This window comes from Kryptolebias marmoratus, linkage group LG20 (assembly GCF_001649575.2).
Source record: "Kryptolebias marmoratus isolate JLee-2015 linkage group LG20, ASM164957v2, whole genome shotgun sequence".
NCBI lineage: Eukaryota > Metazoa > Chordata > Actinopteri > Cyprinodontiformes > Rivulidae > Kryptolebias > Kryptolebias marmoratus.
Window position 1 is genome coordinate 24,074,485 of NC_051449.1, and position 18,405 is coordinate 24,092,889.

The window sequence follows — 18,405 nt, forward strand, 5'->3', positions numbered from 1 at the left end:
ATGTGGGGCTTGACGTAACAGCAGCAACTCGAGCACATTGCTGCCCCCTATATGTCAAGAGGACAAATAACACCTTTTCTGTTTAAATTGCCAACCCGCCACAGTGGCGTGTGTGTTGATCAAATTCACCCGCCACTTCAAATATTTACCCGCATTTGGCCGGTGGTGGGTGCTAATTTCCACCCCTGATTAGGTGTCTTCTGAAGGTAGTTGGTTGCTCTGGATTATAATTTGGGATATCAGAGTAAAGAGAAGTAAATAGAAATGTATGCCTCACTTTTCAGATCTTTAATTCTCAACAATGAAAGATGTGTATCATTTTTCTTCCACTTCACAATTATGTGCTACTTTGTGTTGATCTATTGCATAAAACCCCAAAAAAATACTTTGAAGTTTGTTGTTGGCATGTAATAAGATATGGAAAGGTTCAAGGGGCATGAAGACCCTTTTAAAGCACTGTACATACCATCAGATACAGTTAAACATTGCAGAGACATAACTGAAACCAAATTTCTCTTTTGGTGAGGCATAGTTTTGCAGATGCGCTAAATATGTTACGACTAATTTTGATATATTATCATAAACCCACGCTTGCAGTGAACCAGAGAACATGTTTCTACTCTTATAATGACTGGTTAATATTAGAATCTCTTGGAGATTTCTTTTTTTACTTCTAATACACAAATTTGTATCTATGATTAGGACCTAAAGAGATAAATGTGAGAACAATGTTTTTTCTTTACCAAAACATAGCTTCATGCAGACTTTCCAAGCAAGGATGCATTGTAATAGGAGAGGAGGAAAGACCGTTGTGTTTGTTACTAAACATGGTGCAATACTGAGTTGCACAATTCTGGATTTGAGGATTTACTTTCCTTCTTTACAGGAGTGCCTTTGCTTGCTGGACTTTTGACCTTTGATCTGTGGGTATGGATCTTTATTATTGGCCTCAAGAGCTGATGGTGTTTGCATTCCACCATCAGCTGATATGGCAGCAGGATGTGACGTAATTCACAACACATTAACTCATTAAAGTCTAGGCAAGTTTTCTAGCCATTACTGGGGACTTCAGAGTTCTACCCCTCCCACTTTTGATCAGTTTGGTGATTGCATTACAGGACACAAACAAACCTTGGACTTCCGATCTGCAAATATTATAGGGTTAGTTTAGATTTTTTTAAAGTGGTGTTCTGTGGAGTTGTTGTTTGTATTCAGTATTTTACAAGTAGTTGCATTGGTTCAGAGCATTATCATTTTGAGATAATATCTGAGTGGGCCAAGAAGAAAAGTAGATAACTGTTGTTTTTAAAACAACTCAAGTTTCTAAAAAAAAATATAAACACTGTTTTATAAAACTTTACAATGTCATCACTTTTGCATTAGACAGGTATTTGTATATATGTCTGTGTATATTTGCACTGAAGACTTATAATTCACTTTTCACAAATGCACTAAAAGCTGTTTAAAAAAAATTTTTTTTACACAGATTTGTTGCTCTTGATGTTTCACAAGGAATATCTAAAAGTGACAATAACAAATAACTGATTGATTTTACATGTATGCAGGACAGCTGGTGTCTGACCTGTTGGATGTGAAAGCAAATATCTCAAACTGAGGAAACACCAAATTAAAGTCTTGTGAACAATCTTGGGCTTTTAAATTGTGACTCAAAAAGGATTTGGGATGGTTTAAACCTTCATTCTGAATCTGCCTTGCACATTGTTGATGAACATACTGAGAAATACTAAATTTCATCAAAATTGTTTTCAAATATTTGTACTGCAAAAAAAAAAGTCAGGCAGAATGGTGAATAAGTGGTTAGAGTTTTCACCTCACCTCAAGAAAGTTTCCCGTTCAACACCTGTCTGGGGTGGAGATTAATATCTGGACTTTCTGTGTGGAATTTATATGCTCTCCCCTTGCATGCAAGTGTTTTCTCCAGGTACTCTGGTTTTGTCCCACAGACCAAAAACAAGCATGTTAGGTCAGTTAGTAATGCTTAATTGTCACTCAAATGTTTGAATGGTTGTTTGTCTTGTTTGTCTCTATGTGATCTTTGTAATGGACTGGCGACCTATCCTGGGTGTACCTCATCTCTCGCCCAAAGGCTGCTGGAGATAGGCACCAGCTCCCAGAGATCCTGCAAGGAAAAGAGGGTAAAGAAAATAGATAGAAGGATTTTAAAAGGTTAATAGCATTAAAGTAAAAATACATAAAACATAATCATTATCAGATTTTAGGAAATTTTAAGGGACATACGGTGTCTCAAAAAAGTTCTTATTCAGTTTTCTTTCTCTTTTTGCCTAGCACAGGTTAAAGAGCTGGGTACTCTCTTTAAAATCTCCCCCAAACATCTGAAATCAACAATTCTTAATCTGTCTCCCATACATAGTGGAGGAATTCGAAAGGTTAAAAATGTTTAGATATATATGAGAAATTGCCCCTCTCATTGAGGGTAGAGGTTACAGAAACACTTCAAAATCAAAGGGGTCAGGAATACCTTGTGAATCTAGAATTGAGATATGGGCATAATGCTTGAAAAAAATGTTCTGTTCTGTAGGGAGAGGAAATCTATTTGTACACTGTTAAAAAGTATCAACATACAAATCTCTCAAGGTTTTTATACCTAACCTAGCCCATAGAAAGTGTAATCCAATAATGATGGTGTAAAAAATGTGATTTCCTGCATGCAATGCCCCAACAATGTTTGCAGACCAAACTGGCATTTAAACTGAACCCAGATTTTAAGACAGCCACTGTCACATTCTTATTGTAGCTATAGCTGGAAGAGTAAAGAGGTGAATATAGTAAGTATCAGTGTGGTGCAGAATCTGCTTCCATCAGCACCCATGATGGAGGGAATTCATTGTCCTCACACTGAACCCCAAAAATTCAGATTTCTTATATTAATTGTCCAGTACTATTACAAGAGGTTAGATAGTGCCATTTCACTCAGAGCTTTGGGCCTCTGTATGTCTAAATGGCACAGTTTGGATGGTTGCTTGCTCAAAAATCCAGAATCAGACTATTTACTTTACAGTAAAATGCTTAACCCTCCTGAAGCCCTCAAAAGAGAGAGAGGTAGAGAAGCCCTGGTAATTTAGGGTGAGTTTGACTCGAAGGCCACGGGAGGCTTAAGGAAGGAAGACTGAAATACATTGAAAAAATTATACATTGAAATAGAGCTTGGGAAGATGTTAATTTTATTGGCAATAATTGGAGCGACCACAAAAAGATTTAGGAGAGACCATTGCTCAATATTGTATTTAAATTGTGTAAGCAAATAGACAAAGGTTTTCATATAAAGATCAACAATTGTGTCAGCTATGTACACTTCAAAGTCAACAAAACCCAAGCTGGAATGGTGGATTATTGAGCAGATAGGCTTTTGCCTCTCTGTTAACATCAAATGCTTCACTTTTGCCAAGATTAAGTTTATATCCGAAAATTTTACCAAATACATTGAGGACTAAAAGAGCGACTGGGATAGAATGTGACAGATCAGACAAAAGTATCCGAAGGTCATCTGCATACAGGGCTACTTCCAACTTCACAGTTTCTAGTTATGTAGGATGTATTGAGAAGAGACTGTAAAGCAATGGACAGAGGCTTCATTACAATGGCAAATAAAAGAAGACTTAATTAATGTCTTGTAGAGCAATGTAAGCAAAAATATTCAGTTTGGGCCATTTGTTCTGACAGCCATCTGAGAGGTCATATATACCAACTGTATCTATGATAAAAAAAAATTCCTCCAATCCAAATATTCTAAAATAGAAAACAGATAGTCCCACTCTACTCTGTCAAACACCTTTTTAGCGTCCAGTGCAACTTAAGCCTTATGTAGCTGTGGAGGGGTATAAACCACATTAAATACTTTCTAAAGATTAAAAAAATGAGTGTTGATTATGGATAAACGTAGTCTGATTTAGTGATATAATTGACAATGAAACTGCTTCTAAGTGCCTTACTAGTAACTTTGCTACCAATTTGATGTCAACATTTAAAAGGCTCATAGGATGATATTAATTGCATAATAACCTTTTTTAACCTTTTTCCTTTTTCAAAAGCAACAAGATAAAATGCTGGTTCAAAGTATGGGAAAACATGCCTGTATTAAAAAGTTCAATAAACATCTCTAAAAAAAATAGGGCAATCTGCTTTCAAAATGTTTGTAAAGAATTCACATCAGAAACCATCTGGACCTGGGTTTTTACTTGTTTGTAAAGATTTGACTGCTGCCTCGAGTTCTGTTGCTGTGATAGAACAGTCTAGTTCCTTGACCAGATTCTGAGCCAGAGCAGGAGTGTTAATGCCACTGAGGAAGGAGATCAGGTCTGCAGAAACACAAGATCAATCAAATGAATACAGCCCTTTATAAAATTCCGCTCAAGTTTTATTAATTTCCATGTTACTACACACACACTTCTCTCATAAGCACCAAAATGATTGCTTTTAAGTTTCTTGTTGACAAATTTCAAAGTTTTCAAAATTATGGGTATGGCTGTTGGACATGGTTATGTGTAGGGTAGCCCTTACTGGAGACCAAATTTAGTATTAGAACAGCTATGGAGCTCCTCCACAAAGATAAAGCAGCTCTCCATCTGGCCAGACTGGGTGTGAAGTCCAGGAAAATGTACACCTTTTTTTGTTGTGTAGCAAGGTGAAGCCTCCCTGGCATGGCAAAGAATACTATCCCTGTTTCAAAACCGTGTCACCCTAATGATCGTTGGCTGTGGTGGCTCGCTCTCCCTTGGTTTAGCACGTAACATACAGTAAGCGCCCTATCCAGGCCAGGTTTCTCCTCAAGCTCCAACCAGTTCTTAAAATTTCGTCTATAACCTCTAAGTCCTCTGGCAGGCCCATGACTCAAATATTATTGACAAGGCCTGTCTCAAAGTCTTACTATTTCTTTGTCAAAGTATCTACTGTCACAGAGAGCTTTGCCATATTAGATTGCATGCTAGTTAGGTGGTTGCAATGCTTATTCGCCATGCTTTCAAGATCAGAAATAGTACTACTTTACCAAGCAACATTTTTTCCAGCGGTTTTAGAATAGTCGCCACTTCCTTCTTAACCGAGTCTGATATCAACAGTTTCAGTTTGGTGGTAATTTCAGCTTGTAGGTCACATATTACCTTGCTGCTTTGTAGCATCTCGCTGGTATAGATTCTCAGTCATCCAGGCCATGGTAAATTCAAAAAAGGTTAAAAAACAAAAATAACTGGACTTCTATTCTCTAATTGAAGACGTTTCGCTTCTCATCCGAGGAGCTTTCTTAATTCAGAAATAGAGAGTGTGGAGTTAAGCTTTTAAAGCTGAGATGTGATGTAAGCTGGATTGCTTGCAAATTGTTCTCGCTCTCCTAACAATAGAGGCTTGTTAGGGTCCTTGTTTGTCTGACTCACTGATGGGCCACTCTTGTCACATGAGTGCAGGTGTTGATTGGAGTGAAACTGACTGGGGATCAGGCCTAAAGCTCCATTATGTTTTTGAAAGCTGGAATCTGAGACCTCCTCCTCTGTTTAATGTTGGTTTCTCTCTTTTGACAAAGATGGCTTCCTTTACCCCCCTCTCAAACATCTGTCTTCTTGGTCTAAAATATGAACATTTTGGTCCTCAAAGGAGTGTCTCTTATCCTTGAGGTGTAGATGAACCACTGAGTCTTGTCCAGAAGAGGTGGCTCTCCTGTGTTGAGCCATGCATCTGTGGAGAGGTTGTTTGGTCTCTCCAATATAGAGGTCTGAACATTCTTCGCTGCACTGAACTGCACACACCACTTCGCTCAGTTTGGGTTTGGGTGTTTTGTCTTTAGGGTGGACCAACCTCTGCCTAAAAGTCCTGTTGAATTTGAAATGTACTGGGATGTCCTCAGAAGGATTTTCTCCACACACAACATCCAAGTACATTTCAAACCCAACAGGACTTCTTTTTTGAATTCGTAGCATCTCTTTTTTAGGACTCAGGCTCCAAGGTCTGGTGGCATTGGCCTCCCTCAGCAAGTCCTAGAAGACTTGTCTTTTGTCAGAAAATTTTACATTTATCTAGAAATGGCTCTGATGAGTGGTTAGTGCACTAGTTATTGTTTACACAGATGCAAAGCTCACCCCCCTTAGCCTTAGTAGACTCGTCATTCCTGTCGTAGCGGTGCAAGTGGGTGCAGACATGTCTTCAAATAATTACAGCACAACATTTTTGAATGACGATGTTTTCTACCAACTTGTCCAAAAGACAAATTCCAATTTGTCGGTTTTCTGGATGACAGATTGCAAAGAAGATGCTTGGTGGTAGGAGTTTTTGAGACAACCTATTTGACTTATCAGATTAAATAGCTCTGCATCCTTGTATCTGTCTTCAATCCTTCATCTTTTGCACCACCTCTTAGACCCGCCAACGATACAAATAGGGCCAATGTCATGTTATGAGATCAACAAGAGTCCCTTAATATGAAGGAACAACATGTAAATCCAAGTGTTTGTAGAAGTGTTTGATCACACATATTCCATAACTTGAATATATCCATAGAAATAAAAATCCAAAAATTATGCACTGAAACAGAGTTCACAGGAACTGCATTTCATTTGTTTGTCTGCAGGTCAGTGGAACCCAAAAGAATGGTCGGCCTTCCAGGTGTTCAGAGTCAGCCTGATGACATCAGAAATCATCTCCATGGAAACAGAAACTCAAAGGCGAGGCCTGAAGGCCATATTTGACCTGAAAGGATGGAATCTTAGCCACGCCTGGCATATTAACCCTTCTCTTGCTAAAAAGATATCTTCTGTACTTACGGTAGGAGTTAGAGCATGCAGTGTAGACTACACCCAAACATTTTTCAAGATGGCGCCAGTGTGTGTGGCCTGCCGTCTCTTGCTGTCAACGCTGTGAGGTTTTGGATTTTTTGTGTTTCTGTTTTGTTTTCTTTATTGTTTTTCTGTGGGTTTTAGTTGTTGTTTTCAGTTTGGGTTTTTTCCTGTTTGAGTTCCTGTTCAGTATTCACTCCTCCGTCACTCTTTTGCCCTTCTTGCCATGCCCATCTCCACCTGTCCGCATTCATCTCCACTCACCTGTTTCCACTTCCCTCGTTACCCTCAGTACTCAAATACCCGGTCATTTCTTCCACAAAAAACCCAAACTGAAAACAACAACTAAAATCCACAGAAAAACAATAAAGAAAACAAAACAGAAACACAAAAAATCCAAAACCTCACAAACACTGTTTGTGTGTTTGCTGTTTTTGTTTATTTTATCTAATGCCAGTTCACTGCTCGTGTATGATCTCCAAACATTGTTAGATCTTCGCCTTTTTGCCAAGGATCTAGTAAGAATTGACCATGATTACGGTGCTCATACAACGTTTCAGCCATTTCCCTTCCCCCACCGGATACCTGCTCATCATTGCCGCACCCTTGCTCCACTCCCTCGGAGTAAACGCAGCCGCCGGGGTAAACGCAGCGGCAACTGTTAAAGTTTAAGGCTCTCTTTGCACAATCTTCCACGGCTTCTTGGAGGAAAAATGGAGTGGTACATGGACTCTTTTTTTTAACCCACGATTGCTGGACCCTGCCGATAGCGGGCTGGTATATGTCGTCGGTTCGGATGATGTAATCTGCCTCCACGGCCCCTGCTCCACCCGTCCCCGCTGGCGTGGTGTAAATCCCCTCCATCTACGAGCTCTGCGATGGGCCCCACAGACAGCCACCGCTTCGGATGCGCCGGCCCCGCCAGGTTCGGCCTTGTTAACGCAGGATCGCTGGGAAATAAAACTTTCATCTTGAGGGATTTCTCATGTCTCGTGATCTGGATTTTCTCTGAGTAACGGAGACATGGCTGAGTATTTGGTGAGCCAACCTCTCTTATTGAACTTTCACCACCAGATTGCTGCTATTTTAATTCCCCGCGCCTGTCGGGTCGAAAAGGAGGAGAAATAGCAGTTGTTTTTAAAAGCAATTTTAAATCCCAGCAGATTTGCCTACAACCCTCCTTTACAAGCTTTGAACATTGTTCTTTTGAAATCAGTCGTTCTCATGTTGTCTTGTCGTCATTTATCGGCCACCCAAGTACAATAAGGACCTTATAAGTGACTTGTCAGAAATTTTGGCCGAAATTCTGCCTAAATACGATCATGTTCTTATCCTTGTGATTTTAATATTCACACTTGTTGCCCAGAAGTGCCAATCTCAAAGAGCTTTTTAAATGTAATTGACTCTTTTAACTTTGTGCAGTCTGTGTCTGGTCCTACTCACATATTTGGGCACACACTCGACTTGGTTCTGTCGCTTGGTCTGGATGTCTCCAATTTGGACATATTGGACAATTTGGACATACTGTTTTCTCGGATCATATGTCGATTTTAACCCCTCCCCACCTTACCGTGGAGGAGGGGTTTGAGTGTCCCAATGATCCTAGGAGCTATGCTGTCAGGGGCTTCATGCCCATAGTAGGGTCACCCAAGGCAGACAGGTCCTAGGTGAAGGATCAGACAAAGTGCAGCCCAAAGACCCCTTATGATGATTAAAAGTTTTGGACACAGTGTTCCCTCGCCTGAATGTGGGTGACCGGGGCCCCACTCTGGAGCCAGGCTTGGAGGGGAACTGTTGTTTGTGCTTATGCGCCAAACAGCAGTTCAGATTACCCACCCTTTTTGGAGTCCTTGGAGGGGTTACTGGAGAATGCCCCTCCTGGGGACTCCCTTGTTCTGCTGGGGGACTTCAACGCTCACGTGGGCAACGACAGTGAGACCTGGAGGGGTGTGTTGGGAGGAACGGCCCCCCTGATCTGAACCCGAGCGGTGTTCTGTTGTTGGACTTCTGTGCTCGTCATGGATTGTCCATAATGAAACACCATGTTCAAACATAAGGGTGTCCATATGTGCTCTTGGCACCAGGCCACCCTAGGTCGCAGTTCAATGATCAACTTTGTTGTTGTTTCATCTGATCTGCGGCCGCATGTCTTGGACACTCAGGTGAAGAGAGGGGCGGAGCTGTCAACTGACCACTACCTGGTGGTGAATTGGCTCTGATGGTGGGGGAGGATGCCGGTCAGACCTGGCAGGCCCAAACGTATTGTGAGGGTCTGTTGGGAACGTCTGGCGGAGTCTCCTGTTAGGCGGAGCTTTAACTCCCACCTCCGGAAGAACTTTGAACATGTTCTGGGGAAGGTGGGGGACATTGAGCCCGAATGGGCCATGTTCCATGCCTCCATTGTTGAGGTGACTTATCGGAGCTGTGGCTGCAAGGTAGTTGGTGCCTGTCATGGCAGCAACCCTCAAACCTACTGGTGGACATCGGCGGTGAGGGATACTGTCAGGCTGAAGAAGGAGTCTTATCGGGCCTTCTTGGCCAGTGGGACTCCAGAAGTAGCAGGTAAAAACTCGGGCATGGGAGGAGTTTGGAGAGGTCATGGAGAAAGACTTCCGTACGGGTTCAAGGCGATTCTGGTCCACCATACGACGTCTCAGAAGGGGAAAGCAGTGCAGCACCAACACTGTTTATAGTGAGGGTGGTGTGCTGTGGGTCGTGGGTCGATGGGCCGAATACTTCGAAGACCTCCTCAGTCCCACCAGCATGTCTTCCATTCAGGAGGCGGAGCCTGGGGACTGGGTCGAGCTCTCTAATCTCCGGTGCTGAGGTCACCGAGGTGGTTAAAAAGCTCTTCTTGAGGTGGATGAGATTCGCCTGGAGTACCTTAAGGCACTGGATGTTGTAGGGTTGTGTTGGCTGACGCGATTCTGCAATATTGCGTGGACATCGGGGGCAGTTCCCCTGGATTGGCAGACCAGGGTGGTGGTCCCCTTATTCAAAAAGGGGGACCGGAGAGTGTGTTCCAACTATAGAGCGAACACACTCTTAAGCCTCCTTGGTAAGGTCTATTTGGGGTTCTGGAGAGGAGAGTCCTTCGGATAGTCGAACCTCAGGTTCAGGAAGAGCAGTGTGGTTTTTGTGCTGGTCGTGGAACACTGGACCAGCTCTATACCCTCAGCAGGGTCCTTGAGGGTGCAATGGAATATATGTGTTTTGTGGACTTGAAAAAGGCGTTCGATCGTGTCCCCCGGGGATTCCTGTGGGTGGGACTCCGTGTGTATGGCTGTTAGGTCCCTATATGTCCGGTGTCAGAGCTTGGTCTGCATTGCCGGCAGTAAGTCGGATTTGTTTCCAGTGAGAGTTGGACTCCACCAAGGTTGCTGTTTGTCACCGATTCTGTTCATAACGTTTATGAACAGAATTTCTAGGTGCAGCCAAGGTCTTGAGGTGATCCGTTTTGGTGACCTTAGGATTGCATCTCTGCTTTTTGTTGATGATGTGGTCCTATTGGCTTCATCGGGCCATGATCTACAGCTTTCGCTGGAGCGGTTCGCAGCTGAGTGCGAAGCGGCTGGGATGAGGATCAGTAGGGTAGAGTGCCTTCTCCAGGTCGGGAAAGATGTCCTGCCCCAAGTGGAGGAGTTTAACTATCTCGGGGTCTTGTTCACGAATGAGGGAAAAATGGAGCGGGAGATCGATAGACGTAGAGCCGTAGCCAGACTTTAAAAAATACTGAGGTCAACCACTCGTTATCCCCTTGCACATCAGTTACAATGAAGACCAAAACCTAATTAAAATAGAAGCATTTATTTAAAACAAGTGACTTGAATGTGTATTTGTGTGTGTTTGTAAATTCATGGGGCGCGATGTCATCTTAAGCAACAGAGGACTCAGGGCACAACCATGTCAAGTCACTGAAATGACATGAATTAGTTTTTATGAATGTTGATTGTTCACACTGCACAAACACATTCAGAACCCAAGATTTTAGCATAGATTTTACCTTTTTATCAAATACCAGTGAGGTGTTGTAGTTTTGGAGCTGGACCAGCACTAGTGTGGTCCAGATGTTTAAAAAACAAAGGGCTAAGTTCCCCTTTATTGAGGTTTCACAAATTAGATTAAGGTTCCACAAATCACATACTTGGTTTTAAATGTTCTGCAATGAGTGCAGAATAATTTGGTCCAGGTTTGACGTGTCTAGGTGTTGTAGTTTTGGAGCTGGACCAGCACTAGTGTGGTCCGGATACAAAAAAAGTGCTGAAGTTGCCCTTTATTGAGGTTTCACAAATTAGATTAAGGTTTCACAGATCACACACTTGGTTTTAAATGTTCTGCAATCAGTGCAGAATAATCTGGTTCAGGTTTGAAGTGTCTAGGTGTTGTAGTACAGTCCTCTCTTCCTGTTTTTAAATCTCTTATAAAAACACACTTTTATTCTTTGGCTTTTAACACACCGTGGTTTTTGTCTTGTATGGCACCTGAAAACACACCTGCCGTGAACCTGTATGTGTATGTCTTTGTATGTTTTTGTTCTTACTGTTTTAATCTATTGTACAGCAATATATCTGTTTTAATCTATTGTACAGCTATATATATATATATATATATATATACACTCTATATTGCCATAAGTATTCAGTCACCCATCCAAATCATCAAATTTAGGTGTCCCAACTACTTGCATGCCCATTGGTGTAAAAAAAACAAGCACTAAGGTATGTAGACTGCTTCTGCAAACATTTGTGAAAGAATGGGTCGCTCTCAGGAGCTCAGTGAATTCCAGCATGGTACCATGATAGGATGCCATCTGTGTAATAAGTCCAGTCTGTCAGGATTTGGTTTTTCCCTGTGTTTTTGTATTCGTCTTGTTTCATTTCGTTTTTTCTTGTTCTGTCAGTCATCTTTGTTTATCCTGGTCTCGGTTATGTCTTTTTTCCTTGTGTCTGTGCTACATTCTCTCCTCCTCAGTCAGTCTCTTGTTCTCCTGCCACGCCCATCTCCACCTGCCTGCAATCGTCATCACTCACCTACGCCCACTTACCTCATTACCCTCTGTGTTTAAAACCCGGTCACATTCTCCACCTCTCTGCTGGTTCATTGTCACTTCCTTGTCACTTTCTTGTCGCTTCATGTCTCGCCTCCTGTTTGCTCCTAGTGGTATTATAACAACATGGAAGTGATTGGGAACAAAAGCAACTCAGCCATTAAGTGGTAGGTGACACGATTTTAGAAAATGTCAGAAGCGAGTCCCCAGGTAACGAACAAACTCAGGAGGCAATAATTAAGTAGAAAACTTTATTGTGCAGAGGTGGTGGAATCTGGAAGAAGGAGATGTTAGATTAATGTCTTTGTCTAGTAGTTAACTTGCAGGTGGCTCAGAGGATTAGCGAAGGAAGCTAACTTACAGGTAGTGCAGAGGTGAGTATCCCAGGTGAGGAGGACCGAAGAAGTCAAACAGGCAGCTGATGGCAGATTGCCACAGTAGGCCACATTAAATTACAGAGCGGGCTCAGCTGATGCTGAAGCACATTTTGCACAGAGGTCACCAATGTTCTGCAGAGTCAATAGCTACAGACCTCCAAACTTCATGTGGCCTTCAGATTAGCCCAGGAACAGTGCATAGAGGGCTTCATGGAATGGGTTTCCATGGCTAAGCAGCTGCATCCAAACCTTACCTCACTGAGTGCAATGAAACCGTCAGATGCAGTGGAGAAAGGCACACCACCACTAGACCAGTGATTCCCAACCCTGGTCCTCAAGGAACACTATCCTGCATGTTATAGTTGTTTCCCTGCTTTGACACACCTGATTTGAATGAGGGAGTGAATAACAGGCTTCTGCAAACCAAACCGAACACATTTGTGATGAATTAGATTAGAGACTGTGACTGTCCAACATCAGAATCTGACCTCAAAAATGAGCTTCTGGAAGAATGGTCAAAATTCCCATAAACACTCCTAAACCTGTGGAATGCCTTCCCAGAAGGGGTGATGCTGTTATAGCTGCATAGGGTGGGTCAACATCATATTAGATCCCGTAGATTAAGAATAGGATGTCATTCAAGTTCATATGTATGTGAAGAAAGATGAGTGAATACTTTTGGCAATATAGTGTGTGTGTGTGTGTGTGTGTGTGTGTGTGTGTGTGTGTGTGTATATGTGTGTGTGTATTTCTTTTATATTATTATAAAACATAGGAACTAAAACACCTTAGCTTTACAGTAACTCATCAGTGATTTCTTTAAAATATTTTTAAGGTGAACTTCTGTGGAAATGTTATGTTAGTAAGTATCTTGCTTCCTGTAGATAGCTCTCAGTACGACCTTAGATTGTAAAAATTAAGATTAGTCAGAACCGGACTGATGAACTAACAGCTAGTCTGAGGTGAGGCAACAATAAAGTAGCTTTCTTCTATCTTTTTAAAAAATATTCACAGTGCTGCTGCCACTGTTTTTTCTTATTTACAGAGAAGTCTGATTATTTACACTGAAGTCCAAGTAGGTTTGCAGATGATTGTCCATGATGATCCATGTGGGACGTTTATTGCAAAGCAAAACATGTAAGTGTACTCAGCCAGAGTAAATGTGTGATGAAAAAGTAAAGCAGGGTAAGAATCAATAAAATCACATTTGCTTGAGCTACAATAACTATTGCCTGCCACTAAAAGACAAAGGCAGATGATAAGGTTTTTACCTGTGTGTGAGTATCTGTCTGTTCCCCCCAAAAAATCTTATGAACCTCTGAAAGAATTTTATTGTAACTAGAAGAAAGTTATCATTAGATGTTAGGGATTGGGTATCTTTGACACTTGAATCGATTCGGTACCAATATCCTGTACCTGGGAAAGTACTCAATGGTACTAATTTTCAGTACTTTTGTGTGTGGTCTGTTGGACCTGTAAATTATAAGCACGAATGATAAAAAATGTGAAGAACCGAGCTGATAACAATAACTAATACCAGTTAGAAATTCAATGCTAACATCATCGTAAACACGAGGCTTAGTTACCTGGCATAGATGATGCAGTTGCCTCACTTGCATCATACATGTCACTGTCGTCATCACCAAATGTATCAATCGTCTGTTCGTCCATGTTGCTGGCTACAGATGAAGAGTTGCTGACAGATGCAGGCGTGCTAATGCAGGAGTTGTAGATCTGAGGCTGTTGAAAATGGTGCACTCTTCAGCCTTAAAAAAATCTTGTGCTTAACCAGGTGCTTTCTCAAACTAGACATGTTTCCACCATTGGCCTTGTACTTCGCGTTGCAAATATTGCAATGAGCATGATTTGCATTGCATTTGGAAAAGTGGAGCCATACCTTTGAGTGTTTTCTATCGGCCATGCTTACTTTGTTTAGTGAACCAGCAGCTGCTGACGTCATTACGCTCTTGCCCGTGCTATGCTGCATCCAGGACAAGCATGGAAAGTCCCCCACTCTTCCTCCATACTGTCACAATGATGCGTTTAGGTACTGAAACATTGTACCTTTTGATTTTACGTGAATAGGTACTCAGTAGTACAAACAGAATTCGGTCAGTACTTATATAAATATATATAATAAATATAAATCGGTACTTGAACTTCTAGAATTTTGCTGCTCAAAGTGGCTGCATGTTGGAGTAGCTCTGTTACACTCATTCTGAGATATTGCTTTTGAAAAATTTAATTTCTCATTTTTCTAGTTGTGAATTGCTTTTTTTAGATGATTTTTTCCTCTGGTATCAGATGCTGCATAGCTAAAAGAATTTTTTACTGAAACCTTTTACTTTTGGATATCTTGTTATGATGCGTAACCATAACAACAACAACTGTTAAACATGAAGAACCCTGAAGTCCAGTTATGGCCAAAACCAAGCAGATCGCCCATAAATCCACTGGAGGTAAAGCTCCCAGGAAGCAGCTTGCCACCAAAGTCTCCTGCAACAACGCCCGGGCCACTGATGTAGTGAAGAAGCCTCACTGCTACAGGCCCAGTACCTTGGCTCTCAGGGAGATCCACCACTACCAGAAGTTCACTGAGCTGTCTTTCCAGCACCTGGTCTGGGAGATTGCCCAGGACTTCAAGACTGACCTGCGCTTCCAGAGTTCAACCACCATGGCTTCGCAGGAGGCCAGCGAGGCATACCTGGTTGGGCTTTTCGAGGACACATTAGGACAGACCGCTACAAGAGCTCCTTTCTGCCCATAGCCATCAGCATCTATAACAACTCTTTAACAAAACCAGGTTTATGAGCTACAACAACATTTAATTTCATTTTGGGATTAATAAAGTATTTTTGAATTGAATTGAATTGAATTGAATAAAAGTATCGAATTCGGTCCCCATCCCTATTAGATGTACATCTACAAATGGTTAACATTTAGAGTCTGTCCAATCCAAGATTGCTGCCTGCAAAGTAATCAGCCCTCTAAACTCTGCAGATTTTTACACGTTGTGTGAGTTTTTATCTTTTTTTCTTCTACTTCCAGGACTCTTTTCCATTAAAAGTAAGAGGAATTCATCTGGTCAATGAGCCAATGTTCTTCCGCCCAGTTTTTGCTATGATCCGCCCCTTTCTGCCCGATAAAATCAAACAGAGGGTGAGACTCATTTTACATTCTGATTGGCTATAAACTCATTTTTGATTCTTGTTTTTTCAACAGAAATGGTTTAATATTTAGTTATTAAACAAAACTGAATATTTCTGTTGTAGATTCACATGCACAGCACGGAGTTTCACAACACTTTAAGAGATTTCTTCCCGCAGCAGATCTTGCCTCCAGAATATGGAGGGGGTGGGCCTGGGATAGAAGTGGCCTGTCAGGACTGGACCCATCAGCTGGTGCAGTCTGAGAACCTCCTGCAGCAGATTGCTGAACATCCAACTGGTGACGTCTCCACAGTTTCTGACGACTCTTTAATCTCAGAGGAAGCTGAGAATAAAGAACCTTCTGCAGTAGGATGTTTGGACTAGGAACTTCTTGGATTACTCAAAAACAGAATGATTTGTGGAAAAACTCCCACAAACAGCAAGGAAGGCTTGACTCTGTGCAAACTGCTGGCTTGATCAGAACATCTGCATGAATATGGTTTCTGCTTTTCAGCACAGATCTATCTGGGTTTACATTGTTGAATAACTGCTCTCCATCTTTGTTAATTCCGATTTTGAGCAAAGAGTAAATTTATGAAATATGTTTCTCTTCTTTCAAATATTCTGTTGAAGCTGTAGATGTATGTTGGCCCTTTTTCCAGCTCCATCCTCACCTGTCACTCATCTTGAATTCAGGACTCACCCTCTCCAGTGCATACTATATACTCCTTGTGGGGTATTCCAGAAAGCAGGTTTCGGAAAAACTTAATAAAATAATTGAGGAATTGAGGAATCTGAATCTTCTATTCAAGAAAAGAGAGGTAAGTGAAAACTCGAGTCTATCACAATGGCAACAGGTTTACTGAAAGAAACTCTGAGTTTGTCCGATCCCTCCCACCTGAAGTACCTGTCTGACTGTCCCACTGATACCAATGCAGAATTACTTCATAAAACCAAACGTCAGGAGAGGATTTCCCACCTACATTTGATTTGCTGCCATTCCCACATTTTGTTTGTTTTTGTCAATTTAATCAACTTGGTGACATCTGAGTGAAATTTATCATTTTCTTTTTTTCAAAATTTATAAAAACTAAAAGGTCTACGGTATTTTTACAATCATGTTTCTATAGCCGAAGCAAATGTTTACCAAATAAGGTTTACTGTTCCTACTAGCCAGTTATTCATACTAGCTCCACCGCTCCAGCCCTCAGGCAGCATCCTGCACATCTCTGTGTTGCCTTAAGCAGTTGTTAGTGGTACAATGGAGCAAAATACTATAAAGCTAATGAAGGTGGGGGACATAATTTTCGAAAGGCAAAAATGCATTGTTTTGCCTAATTAAAGGGTAGATATGCTTTATGCTCTCAATATTGTATTGCTTAAAAGTATAGTTTCCTCAAATGATTTACTGGGGGAGACAATCTCCGTTTTTCTAAAGTTGGAAGGGTCACCCCCCCCAAATCAGTATACAGTCAGTATGCAATTAGTTAACAGTCAATCTAAAGTCAGGGTACAGTAAGTGTACAGCCATGTTACAGTCAGTGTACAGTCTGTATACAGTTAGTCTAAAGTCAGTGTACAGTCAGTATAGTCATTCTGCAGTCAGTTTATAGTCAGTGTGCAAAGCTTTGTCCAACTCGCTTGATGCGCCCATTCAGGAGCAGCTATACATCTGTAATACAGCTGAAAATTTTAAAAAGACACTTCACTATCACAGAAGATAAACACAGACAGTGTTCAGTATGTTCCAACATATCAGGTCTATGTTTGGTACAGTTTAAGTCATGAACTGGTACTGCAGGTTATCATGACCTTCCTGTCTGTAGTTTTCATATCAGCTTTTATCAACCACAGCCCAATACAATAAATGCAGTACATTTGTTTTCAAAACCAGACTGCATCTTTAAAATACTTCAAGATTTTTAAATACTATTATGGAAAGAATATTCCTGAAAAACATCAGTTATAAACTGTGTGGACCCTTAACCATGTGTTTTCTCTAATATTGCACAACACGAACACAATTTTGTCAAAGTCCAGTTCTTACTCTTTGTGGTCTGTTTGACCTGTGATCAGAGGCAGTTAATCATTACAGACAATATGCTTCGTTGATCTGTTTTAATGAAAACAATGGTTTTTACTCACAGCAAATGGTATTCACAACAAAATTATTCAAACCTAAGCAGGGTGAAAATTAGCAGGTGGTCCGGCTTCTAAAATCTATCAAATCATTTGCATACTTTTACATTTGCACAACAGTTCTTGCCATGCTGCTTGTAACTTCTGCTGTGCTTTATTTTTCTTTTTTTATTTGATTTTACTCCTATTTGTATTGTTCTTAGTTACTTTTAATGTGCATGGTCTATTTTGATTATTTTTAAACCCTGGAACATCTGAAACATAATTTTGTGTCATGTTGTGTGAAAGCATACTGTATGCTATGACAATAGAAAATCTTGTATCTTAAATCACATTTGACAAAAATTGTGTTTTAGTTTTGCACAAGGTTTTAGGACAAAGGTCACCAACCCTGGTCTTTGTGGCCCACTGTCCTACATGATTTAGCTGTTTCCCTGCCTCAATACACCTGATTGACAGGCTTACAGTGTAAAAAACATTGGTGTTATTTTTGATCAGGATATGACTTTTAACCCCAACATTAAAAATGTTAACAGGATCACTTACTTCCACCAGAATCATATCACTAAAATTAGTAACATCTTGTCCCAAAATGATGGAAAAAACTGTACCATGTATTTATCACATCTAGGATGAATTATTGCAATTGTTTATCATCTGGGTGTCCAAAAAACTCTTTAAAAAGTCTTCAGTTGATCCAAAATGCTGCTGCCAGAGAGTTAGGAGGAGAGATAATATTTCTCCAGCATTAGCTTCTCTCCATTGGCTTCCTGTCAAATTCAGAATAGTTCTTACATACAAAGCTCTCAACAACCAAGCTTCGTCTTATATTAAAGATCTTCTTGATCCATATTTTCCTAACAGAGCACTTCCCTCTCAGACTGCAGGTTTAA

General features: G+C 41.0%; 1 protein-coding gene across 3 annotated transcripts in view; it reads left to right on the forward strand.

Annotated features, from left to right (window-relative positions):
* Positions 1-18,050, forward strand: part of ttpa (tocopherol (alpha) transfer protein) — a 23,918-nt gene extending 5,868 nt beyond the window's left edge. Inside the window, exons 3-5 of one of the 3 annotated variants that reach the window (XM_025009391.2) lie at positions 6,596-6,789; positions 15,273-15,383; positions 15,551-18,050. In XM_025009391.2, the coding sequence (XP_024865159.1) occupies positions 6,596-6,789; positions 15,273-15,383; positions 15,551-15,757 (512 nt within the window). In that variant the 3' untranslated portion in view covers positions 15,758-18,050. Of the gene's footprint in view, positions 1-6,595; positions 6,790-15,272; positions 15,384-15,496 lie in introns of all 3 variants that reach the window. The other 2 variants (XM_025009392.2, XM_017431332.3) reach the window with 2 other exon arrangements.
* Positions 18,051-18,405: the final 355 nt, after the last annotated feature.